The 12,151-nt window shown below is 42.2% G+C and overlaps 1 protein-coding gene across 2 annotated transcripts in view; it reads right to left on the minus strand.

The window, feature by feature from the left end:
- Positions 1-3,622: 3,622 nt before the first annotated feature.
- Positions 3,623-12,151, minus strand: part of fam49al (family with sequence similarity 49 member A, like) — a 34,022-nt gene continuing 25,493 nt past the window's right edge. For both annotated transcript variants that reach the window (XM_037093575.1, XM_037093574.1), the window contains 8 exons: positions 11,898-12,003; positions 8,802-8,938; positions 8,621-8,698; positions 8,227-8,343; positions 6,858-6,937; positions 6,341-6,467; positions 4,995-5,065; positions 3,623-4,908 (listed from right to left, as the gene is read on the minus strand). In XM_037093575.1, the coding sequence (XP_036949470.1) occupies positions 4,845-4,908; positions 4,995-5,065; positions 6,341-6,467; positions 6,858-6,937; positions 8,227-8,343; positions 8,621-8,698; positions 8,802-8,938; positions 11,898-12,003 (780 nt within the window). In that variant the 3' untranslated portion in view covers positions 3,623-4,844. The remainder of the gene's footprint in view (positions 4,909-4,994; positions 5,066-6,340; positions 6,468-6,857; positions 6,938-8,226; positions 8,344-8,620; positions 8,699-8,801; positions 8,939-11,897; positions 12,004-12,151) is intronic.

The raw sequence follows: 12,151 nt of genomic DNA on the forward strand, positions 1-12,151 counted from the left end.
CACGTCAAATTGTCTGTTAAAAGTCAGTAAATAACTGCTGTTTGTCAGGAGAAACGCCGCTTTGAATTTGAATGCATTCCAGTAGGGAAGTAAAGAGACACTGGTTCCTTATTTATTACATGTCAGTTAGGGCACAAAGCCAGAACCGTGGATACTGGTCTGTACTGCACACACACACACACACACACACACACACACACACACACACATACACACAATTCACTCCTCTTTCCAAACTGAGATACCATATTTGCCTACTGTCTTTGAAATTTAACATCCAAATCACTGTTGATTCAGGACAGTGTCTGTGTGTCTCTCCTCACAGCTGCCTCTCCCTCTGTGGTAAGACGGTCCAGTATCTGCCTGCTGATCTCCTTTCCATATATAACTTGTGACAGGCTCTCCTGTGTCCCCCTGCCCTACTTTACACCCTACAGCGCTCGCACTGTACAGTACAGCTGACTGGACGGATATTATTTAAAAACCTACTTCATTAGAGCCTCCACGACTGATGTTGAGCGAATAGCATGAGTGTTAGATGTCATTCCATTATCAAACATTATTATTATGTGGAACACCAGATCAGCTCCATCATTAATTATTCAATATTTCATCAGACTGCCAAGATTCAGGAGGTCCTCTCAGCTGGGGTGAAGTGCATCTCTTCCATGTTGGGCCCATTAAAGCAGGTTATTTATGTGAATTTCTCTTAATTGGTTGGCTGTCAGGTCTTTCATAAATTGGTCTTTTGCTGCCCCCTTGTGGTCAGAGAGGGAACGTGCCTGGAGAACACACTGACACATGAGAACAGACTGTACCAGGACCAGCGCTGGCAGAGCATTCAGTGATAAGACTGAGAAATATCATCACAGTCCTTGATAGAACCCAGAAGTACAAATGAAAACACGTATGAAAGGTATAATGTGTAGAAGATTGAAGAGCTGATGCATGTGAGTTTAGAATGACACTGTATCTGCCTGTTTATGCTCTTATTTTGATGTTGTTGTTTTTATGTTGTTTGCTTCTGTGTTTTCTGTTCGATTGTTGTACGTATGTAACATCTCTCTTAAGCACAAAGAATATATTTTTATGTTTTGGCTTTTTAGTGATTATCTTCTACTTCAGTGGTTCAAACAAGAGTGCTTTTCCCTCTTTATATGGTTTCACCTGAATCAATTTTAATGAACATAAACCATATTAAACCATATCGTATGAAGGCATAAGATTTAGTTTGGCAGAATTAGATTTTGTGTGTGTTTGATTGATTGTTACCTCATCAATCACCACTTTCTGTAGGGTCATTTTTACAAAACGGTAAGTCTTTAATACTATTGTCTATCCTATTTTTTGAAGAATAATTTGACATTTGAAATAGATTAAGATTGCTGTAATCATTCCTCCTGAATGATAAAAGTATCCACACACTTCTGTCTTGTTCCCTGTTCTTTCTGTCAAATCATGCAGGATAAGACTTGGAAGAGGACGAAAGTGCTTCTATCATTTCTGTTTGTGCACCTTAATGATTTCCTGTTCACACACGGGGACATTAATGTGGTAAGGTGGGTCAGGCCGCCCACCTGTTGGGAACAATGTTGAAAGAGGGATTTGTCCCCCTCATTAGCCTATTGTGCTAATTGTAGATACCAAACAATGTGTTTTTATGTTGTTAGACATTGATTCCACCCTGTATGGCTCACAGTGGTATGGTCCACTATACCTAGCACACCCCCACACACAGTAGTGCAGGTGAGTGTGTCTGTGGTGCAGTCTGTGGGAGTGTGTTGGTGGTGCTGGCTGACCTCCAGTAAGTAGCTGGCAAAAGTTAACTTAAAAGAAGTGTCTGACAGTTATTCACTTCCACTGCTCAATGGACTAAAACACTTATCCATTTACAACAGGACTGCATTTTGTTAGGTCCGTTCCCTCAGTTAATACAACAGTACTTTTTGGTGTCCCCTTCAGGAACTGCTCCTGAGAGCCTGTTCATCCTGGCTGGTAAAAGATCGCTTGCTGATGCATTTCTGAAGGAAGTGATTTGAAACCAAATCTGATTTATATTCAGACAGAGAAGAGGAAATAAACTCCAAATATTATCTTGAAGGTGCAGTATGACGAGTTTAAGTGGGAGAAAAAAAAATAAGCTAAATGTATCAAGAGAATGTGAAACAGCAGTTGTGAAGGATACTGTCCGGCTCATCCTGATCCAGAGCTCCTGTTTTTAGCAGCAGCTACAGTTTCTCTAGTGATGTTTTGTCTCCTATTTGTTTCATTGATAGGACAGATGGCCAATTCTTACATATTGTCCCTTTAAGCTTATTCTTATTATGAGGATTCAGCAGTCTGAATCATTCAAATCAAGTGGAAATCACTAAACTGTTAAAAAAAACTGTGTTTTAGTACCAAATTTCCTTATTGTGTTCACCAGACAGTATTTCCTTGTTGAGCCTCAGTGGAAGGACAGTAGAAGAAGCGATAACTTCACAGTAAGAAGACTTTAACTCTGGGAAAGTCAATCATCTGAAAAGCCACAGCTTTATTTTTTGTACAGACTTTGTCCCGTCTCTTAGACTTGAAGAGCATTAGGAAGGAATCTCTCAATGGCCGGTATGAACAATCGTTCAGTGTTCATGTGCTGCAACTGCTCTTTATTTTCTTTAAAGGCAGCCAAGATAATGTTTGTACCCATCCATTAAAATACTGCAGTCACTGAATGCACGTGTATGTTGCCAAGTGTGTAAGTTAACTGATTATAGTTGTATCTTATGGAGATGATGCCCATTAACTCAAACTACAGCAACTGCACCAACTGATTCACGTCCTGTGACTGAGTGAAACAGTGTCACTGTGTGTTTACATTTCATTTAAAAAATAAAGGTCATCATCAGATTCACGTGCATCAGACCTGATGTCGCGGACGGCTCTCCGCAGCGCCACAGACACACAACATCAGTGTTTGAATGTAATAAATGACAAGTTTATTGTTGCACAAAATGTACAAAATAACAAGCAAATGGACAGCCCCGACCCCTCCCCTTAGCGTCCCTCCCCTCCCTCTGGTTCATTCGCCATAATGAAGCTGAATTTCTGAAACCTATGACTACGGCAAGTCCGATGGTCCAAGCCAAACGCATGGTAATTCTGAGAGACAACACATACCCAATTTCAGCGTCACTGAACAATTAAAAATGAATAAAAACACCTTATTTACACATTTCTGTCAGAACTTTTACAACATGCCATCTATATATTTATACAGAATATGCTTGTGCACATACCCCTGTATAGAAAATATATTATAAGATCAAATTAAATTAGACTAAGGGCTATAGACATCCAAAGTACAGCACTTCTTTTTAAATCTCCTTTTTGAAACTTTTTTTTAAATATTTATTTCCCACAATGACTTAGATCTTCCACGACCTCGTACTAAAAGAAAGAACTCTAGTTGTATGCAGATATTGATGTGTTTTTCCTCGAGGACCCAAGCTGGCCGTGTAGGTGCCTGCTGAGAAAAGCCTCTCGTATTTACACTTGAACACTCGGAGCTCTCCCTTAAAATCCTTGCGAGTAAATATGACCACATTCTGACTTGTGCGCACCTCTGCTGATCCTCACATGTACGTAACTGATGATCAGTGATGTTTCACAAGACTACAAGCATACTTTTTTTTCGAGCCTGGCTTGATGATGTAATAAAAGCAAAAACCAATCAGCTTTGGCACTGGGTGAAGAAGTAAGTGTGCTGTGGTTTTCTAGAATGCCTTTTGTTTTTTTGGATCTTACAGGTCGTTCATTCCTGTTTGTGCACTAATGTGAAATTCCCCCCCCCCCCCCCCAAGTGTGAGACTTATTAGTGCAAAAAAGCAACGAAGGAACCCTTTTTGTAATCATTTCTAACAAGCTAGTACTGTGATATCTAAACCACATTAGCACCATGAAGAAAGAGAGAGAGAGAGTGAACGATACTGTTCAAGTAAAGCCAGACACTCGCAGGATGTTTTGTGCCGGAACAAACACAGCGTAAGGGCACACGGCATGGATGGAGTTTTTTTTGTGTGTGTGCCAAGGAAAAACCACATGTCCGATGGTTGGATGGGTGGATGGGAATAGGCATGAGGGTGATGGATAACAAAGGAGAAATCAGGGAGACTATGGATTCCTTACATCTTTGCCTCCTTTCCCTCAGCCACACCGATGCAGAAAAGAAAGCAGGCAGAGGCAAATCTCCGGAGAGTATCCATCACATTGCTCCATAAATCACCTGCAGGTGGAGGTCGGTGCAGCTGAGGGAGATCTGCAACACCTCGAGAGCTTAGAAACCCACCCGGTTAATCTGAGTGTGTGAGGGGAGCACAGGGATCAGTTTGGGATCAGATTTCAGGGGAAAGGAGATGGCGTTGTTTTCAAAGTGTGTGCAAAAATACTTGTCAGACTACTGCTGGAACATGAACCCTTGTTTTTTTTTTGTTTGTCTTTTTTCTTTTTTTGTACATTTTCAGTTCTGACCTTAAATTTTGCAATATAGCTTCCTCTTTAATCCTACTTATTTTTCATCTGCTGCTTGTGTTTCACTCGTTTTAATATATATCTATATTTTCATTTCTGGCTTTTTTTTTTCTCTTTTCTTACTTTACAAAATGAGAGACAGAATGATGGACAGCTGACAATATATATAATTATTTTCCTCTTCTTATTACCAGCAGGTTGTTCTTAACCTGGAGATGATTTTTCTTTGTTCGTTGTAAACAAACAGGTTTATCAGCCACTGGCGTTTGTTTCCTCCTCCCACTTTCTTTTTCTTCCTCCTCCTCCTCCTCCTCCTCTCCTCCCTCTCCTCCTCTCTCTCATTGCAGGAGGGCCCTGATTTGTTTGGAGGTGCTGTCATCATTTAGATGCCGTGTCGTATACCTGAAGAAGAAGGCAACAGAGAGGTATGTTGAAACACTTGTACATCTGTCTTTGCTAGTAAAACACACACACACATTGATACACACCTCAGTGCGTTCAGAAGCCCCTCCACACTGTTGGACGGCTGTTCTTTCAGCACCTTGATGCAGCCCTTCATCTGCCCGACACAAAGACAACACAGGGTGTTAGAGAAAGGTCAGCAGCCTCAGATCAACGCATCTCCTGCTGCTCACACACTGACTCAGAAACACACACTTGTAACAGTAAGTGACCTCATCTACCAGTTTAATGTTGAGCAGGTGTGATTCATGAGTAACAGCACGTTTTTATAAGGTTAGACTTATGGTTCCTCATCTTCCTGGGCCGTTACTTGACGTGAGCTGAGAGAAGGTCAATTAAAGGATTTTTGCTCCTCAGACTGTTTGATTTAAAGGGTTTTATCAGCCTGTGAAGGTAAAAGTGTGAAGTACTGTACAAGAAAAAAAGCTACAAATACAGAAAATAGTGGAAAAAAATCATCTTAATGTTTATATTAGGCTTTATATTAATAAGAATTATTGCATAAATAGATTTTTAAAAAGCCACTTCTTATTGCCTACATTTTAAAAGACACTGAAAACATGACATCAATCATCACTGACCACGTCAACAAAAAATAAACTTAATTGATTGATTTTAATTGTAAAAAGTTAGGTTAAATAAAAAGAATGTAAACCAAACTGAATAAACGTGTTTGTATTGTTATTATTAACAAACTCTAACTCTAACACTAAATAGTCTATAAACTGTTAAAGGTGCCAAATGCAAGAAGTGGCCATCAAGAAATTCATTCTCCACACAAATAGTGGTGCAGCATAACAAGAGAGTAACTGCTAACTGTATCTGCCGCTAGCTAGTTAGCTCAGTTAGCCGTGCTGCTAGTGGTCCAAACAGGGAGCTTTCGGGGGGGAGTGTTGTTCTCTGTGACGCTGGTGGGCTGGTTAGCATGCTAACTACAGTAGATATCTCTACAACACAATACACAGATGTCTGTGACACACTGTCAAAACTGATTTTGTTATTCTGTTGATAATTTTAGTTCATTTTTTCAATATTTTAAACTATTATTCTAACATATTGCATCTTTAAATTTCTTTCAAGTGCTTATAAATCAGAGGAAGTATGTCCCCGTTTTTTGAACTGAGAGATTGCTCATATTTTTGCCTCTCAAGGACTTGAAACTGAGATGTAACACTTATTTTGAATGATACAGTCAATTTCTACTGTATTTCATCAGGTAGTACATCATCAGGTACAAAAGTGAATCTGAGAGCCAATTTGGGTTCAAAATGTCGTACAGTTCTTGATGGATGAATATATATTTTGAAGGGATTGTTTAACAGTGTTGCAAGTGTTTGGGAGGCAGAAATCACATGCATCTGTTTGTACTCACGTCGATTTTGGAGGTCTTGGCAAAAGCCCCGACAGGGTGAACGTGGTCGTAGAGAATAATGACTCCCACCATCACCCTCATGCAGAACAGCATAGTGTCTGTGTTGGTGAACCGACAGCGGTACTCCCTGCGACAGAGACAGAGGAAGAGAGTTTAACCAGAGGTTTTAAATAGTTGAACAGTGAGTGGAGGACAGGACAGAGTCAGGGTGACAGACAATATCACTGCTGTTATTTAAAGCACTTTGTCATTCCCTCGACACGTCGCTGATGACTTTTTATTCACATGAAGACATCCAACACAAAAGACTTAAGCATTTTAAATTTAGCATGAAGGACTCTGAATGATTCACTGTGTCATTCAGTAGATTGAATTAGTGGCTCAAACTTGAGAAGGCCTCTTTTGTATTCACTTTGTAAGGGCTTGTTAATTAAAATTTCAGCTTCTGACCTTTAGAGAAAAGGAGAAGGAGATGGATCGAGGGAAGGATGATGGAGAGAGTGTGGAAAGTACTCACGGAGTCTCCAGCATGACACGGCACACACAGGCCATGGTGCTCAGGCAGTCTGTGGTGTCCTCGATGGGCAGGGTCTTATTCTGACAGACAGAGAGAAAAAAATAGATTCATCAGAAGAGTGGGATTTGAAAGTTTGGAAATCAGATAAACGCAGGAAATGTTCGTTTCCATCCCTCTCTAACAGACGCACCCACATTTTCCTCAGTACTTTATGTATTGAACAAATGTTCCACCACAAGGTGGAGACACAGCACATCTGCAGAGTTCAGTCCAAGTATGAGGTCAGCATGAAGGGAATCATGACCAGCATGTCCTCTGAATTTTGCATGAGTCCTAAAAGTATTGAGGTGTAAAGTAAAAAAAAAACTGCTTCCTCTAAATTAAATACTGTTGTGACAGTGAAGGAAAGGAGAAGCCCGGTCACGCAACTGTCCAGCAGAGACACCTGAGGTGAGGACGCAAGCGAGCAAGAGCGTCTACTGACTAAATCCTACGCCTTCTGTCAGTACTTCTGATACGGATGAGTTATAAAGCTACACAACATCATATTCATATTGAAGTTAATTTTTGCAGTGTAAACACAGTTATACTTGCATTGATTTTTCTCACGTTACAGAACATTCACGACTGAACTCTGATCTCTGTCAGACTGTGTCCTCGCTGCTCATTCAGCACAGGACGTCTTGACCTTGACCACAGCTGTGTGATGAGGAAACAAGTGTGTAGGCAGGCCGGTCATTATTTATTTCTGATTTTGGAACTTGCAGACCTCCGTAGCTTGATCTTATCTCTTAGCAAAGTCTAGGCCCTCCTGTGTTCTTCCTACAGGTAATGTACTTTAGGTGCATTGCAACAACACACTCCCAAGCTGCGTGTTTGACTTTGTTTGTCCACCCAATCTTTAATCTGGCTTCTATCTCCTGTATCTCATCTGCCAAAGAGAGTGACTGATTATCTCCTTTGGTCCATGGCTCAGTTGTGCAGGCATTACATACAGGTGACATTAGTGAGGTTGATCTGAGATGTATGGAGTGTAATTCACTAATAGGATTCTTAGAATTAAATGTAAGCACACTGTCAGAGATTATTTTAAGACTAAGTTCAGTTTTATAAACGAGGCCTGAGGTCTCCAGCCATCATTACAGATGGAAGGTCAGCTTTAACTCTCTCCTGATTTATTCTTTGGATGCTTTCTTAAGAAATTGTATCTCACTTTTGCTTGATGTGTGCCTCAGATGACATTATTAAACTATGGGAGTTAAATCTGGACTCGATCAGTTGAGAACGTTCCCACTCTGTGTGAACTGAGTCTTGATATGTTAGACTTCCTGTGTATGTGGATCTGATAGGCAAAGAACTGTGAATCTACCTCTGAAACAAACTTGGTGGTGGCATTACTCAGAGTCTTCAGCATTGGTGTTGCTTCAGCGTAGAACAGGGACATCCGATTGGCCATCTCGTTGTTAACCTCGTTCTCCGCTTCCAGCTGTGTGCCAACATGAATCACATCTTTATCAAAGCATCACAGTTCAATAATCATGTCACCCAGTAACGATGAAGCCAATCCTGGCTCTAATTCGTGTGACTAAACGGCAGTTGAAATACTGCTTCTCTCTTTGTGTCGCTGGGAGGAGAGGAGCACACCTCCTCGTTAGACATTAATGATTAAACAGTAAAAGTGAAACCATGCTGCTTGAGCTGAACATTTGATAATGTGTGCAACATAAACAGCCTGAGCCGGATCACGTCTCCCAGCGCCTCACCTGCTGGTTGTTCAGCCTGTTCCTGCTTATGGTCCTCCTGTAGTAGCTGAAGTCATTCTGAATGGCTGGATTTGTCATCTGCATGGTGAAGAGAAGAGGTGACAGAAGGAATATATTGATTTTTCAGGACAGTAAAGGTCAGTCTGAGGGCTGTAATTAGACCAAGAATGTCTCCCTTCACCTTTAGTTCATCAAAGCTGAGTGTAAAATGAAGGATCTCAGCGAACTGTTTGGCCAGGGCCTGCTCTCTCTCCAGGTGCTGCATGGGAGCGTACGGCGGGCTGGTCAGCGCCTCCAGCAGGCTGCGCAAAGCATTCTCTGCAAACACACTGAGATGTCAGAAGTGTACGTATCGGCACAAGTCTGCATGTCACACTGCTGCTGCTGCTGCTGCTGCTGCTGCTGCTGTACAGGCTTCTATCTCCTCGTGTTCAGACCGATGTAAGTCTCTGTAATCTGGTCTGGATCTGAAGTCTCTTTCATGTCACCAGATTTAAACAGCAAAATGCAGCAGCAGCAGGATTTAAACTGCTTCAAACACAAAATCACTCCACTCCAGTTATGTCCCGTCCTTGTTGGATACCAGATACCTGTTGCGCTTTTAGAAATGGACCCGGTAAAGAAGGATCTGGCCTCAGGCAGCATAACAAACATTCGGACCCTCTCTGGGAGCATCGTTCAGGTCCTAAAACAGGCCCCTTTTGAAATTAGCATTTAAGTGAGAGCACTCACAAAGCTGCTAGTATGGCTGTTGGGTTAAAATGTTCAACTTGTTGCAAAAACTAGATGAGAAATGTGACTTGACTTATTTAAACTGATGTTTTCACAGTGCAGAATTCACTGATGGGGATATTAGAAAAAGAGAGGAAATACAGTTTTTTTGCAAGCATGACTGTAGTCTTTTTACGACACACTGAACTGAGCCTGGAGAGTAATATTGACCTTTTCTAAGGTTCACCAGGTCAACTGATCCATTTTTGCCCACAATGACAACAGGTCTTGGCTATAAATTTCAAGAGAATCTAAACAAACATCTACTGTAAGTGGTTCTCCACAGAGATCACGCCGCTGCCTCACCCTCCTTGTTGACATCCTACCAGTGGATAAACATATCCACCGTGTCACATATGCTATTGAAGCCAAGCCTCTTCAGTGCTATAACAAATCAGACACCAGAGCCGGACCCCAGAGGCTGTATGTGGTAGCAATGCCTCAGAAGCAGAGTCTCCAGAGGCCCCATCCCTTCCCTCTGCATTAAAAATGTATAAGGGCCTTCTATAAATACAACACTGAAGTGTTTCATCTAAAGGGCCTGGCCAGAAGCCCCACTCTCCCTCCTGCTGTTAGCACAGAGCTCCTGAGCGCCGACTCCTGAGGGTATACATTGACAGATTGGATGGAGAAACCCTCCGGCTGTTTGTTTACTGTACATGTGACCTCTTCACCTCTTCTTGCACCCTTTGATCGAGCACATAAATCCAAAAAAAACAAGAGGTGCTAGGGGCAGAATCAGGAATGATGTTCCAGTTCTGCCTCTCCTAATCATTAAGATTGGATCATTTGTGTTCATAAAGAGTGCAGGAAGGCAAGATGTCTACAAGATGTCTGTTGTGCTGTATCTCGTGGATACATTAGCGCAGATACATTGTCATTAATTATTAGTAAGCCCTCTTTCTATGGTAAGCTGAGAGCACAGTGTCCAAGAGATGGAAGTATTATTGGAAGGCAGAGCAGAGGCGGCAGCCGAACTCTACTGCTCCGCTCCTACTTCTCTCTCTCTACGTTCTGGACAACCATGTACCGCTGTTTCCGTAGCAACGGCTGCCTGGCTGCTGGGTCAGGATGCTGCAGAGATGGCTGAGAGGACATTACAGTGTGTGTGTGTGTGTGTGTGTGTGTGTGTGTGTGTGCGCGCGCGCGCGTGTGTGTTTCGGAATGCTGCCGACTGAAACTGCATGTAAAATCACGACGGTGGTTACGTGGCAACATGGAGTTGGAGCTGTGAAGCAGCGCTGACAGAACAAGATGAGCTTCTCCCCGTGTTCATCGCCTTAACACTAATCTGCCACTTATTTAAAGATCCCCTCCTCACATGTATTACGGCATCCATGAGAATTCTCTAATGGCTCCCTCACTTAAAACGAGTAAATTGATATGCAAATATTTTGAGTCCACTCTCAGCATATATGCACTGGTGGCTTTAGGTTTCCACATCAGACGATGTCCCGTGTTTGATGAATATTGGGCCAGGATTGCTTCCAAACCATTTGTGATGTCACAAATCATTATTCAGTAACATCAGTTTTCTCATATCATCCATAGCTGCAGCACTGTATACCCCTTCCTGTCTTTTTCAGACCCCTCCCTCGGGAATACCAGTCTCCTCTGATTGGATAGCTTACTCACGCCTGAGCCAGCACTGATAACAAGGACAGAGAAGCTGCGCTAAATCAATATCTTACATGCCAAACTTGTCTTTACGCTTAAATTATGCCAATGTGGGAAATGGTCACGGAAAAGTCACGGAATTAAAGGCAGGACTACTGACGGGGCATTTCAGGAGCAGTGTTTTCTGTGGGAGAGAGGAGCTTCTGTTGTTGAGGACTTAGAAGTTTTTCAACTCTCAAGATAACGTCAAAGCATAATAGTTGTCCTTGAAAAAAACACTTTCAGCAATGATTGTGAAAACAGCCGTCCTCTCACATACATCATTCTAATGATATTCTGATGAAATGTTTTTTTTACTCTATTTGTCAGAGGCACAATGTAAGCATCATGTACAACAGTTGCTGCCTGTCACATCCAGTACATGTCATATGTCTCATGTGAATAGCTGTCGAAAAGAAGAAACAACGGTGACAGTTGTCATGCAGTAGGAGTCTGTGAGACCAGTGTTGGACATGTCAGCAGTCGTCCTACACTTCTGTGTTCTACAAAAACGTTACAGCTTGTCAGAAAGGCTCGTTTTAACTTCAGCAAAGACACATGAATGTGAGTGATGCTCCTCTGTCTGTGTTCACCGTGTCCTCTACTGCTGTTAGGGCCTCCTCCCTTCCCCTCACTCTATCAAACACTTTCCACAACTGAGGTGATGTAATGTACCTATTAGCAACTGAAAACTGACTGACTGAAAGCTAAAGCTGTTTCTAAATTCAGATTTAGGTTAGCTGCTCGCAGCTGTAAATCCAACTCCTATTGGAGCTCCAATATGGCCACCAGAGAGTGTGCTACATCCCCTGAAACTACCCTACAGACCGAATGCAGTAGCTGTGCTCACCCAGTCGGAGGGAAAACTCGTAGAAGCGCTTCAGTTTGGCCACCAGGGGGCAGACTGCGTTCCAGGCCTTCTCCTGAAGAGCGAGGTCGCCCGGGTTCTGGATGGCCTGTGGGCAGGGAACAGATGTTACTTTTCCAAAAAGGATTTTCAAAAGCTCCCCATCTTCTCCGTCCGCTCTTCCTTTAAGCGATGTTTCACTTCAGCTACATTTTCACTTTCAACTTCAAGTTCCGCACTATAGTGATTTCACTTCA

This window comes from Acanthopagrus latus, chromosome 3, assembly GCF_904848185.1.
Source record: "Acanthopagrus latus isolate v.2019 chromosome 3, fAcaLat1.1, whole genome shotgun sequence".
In the NCBI taxonomy this organism is placed as follows: domain Eukaryota; kingdom Metazoa; phylum Chordata; class Actinopteri; order Spariformes; family Sparidae; genus Acanthopagrus; species Acanthopagrus latus.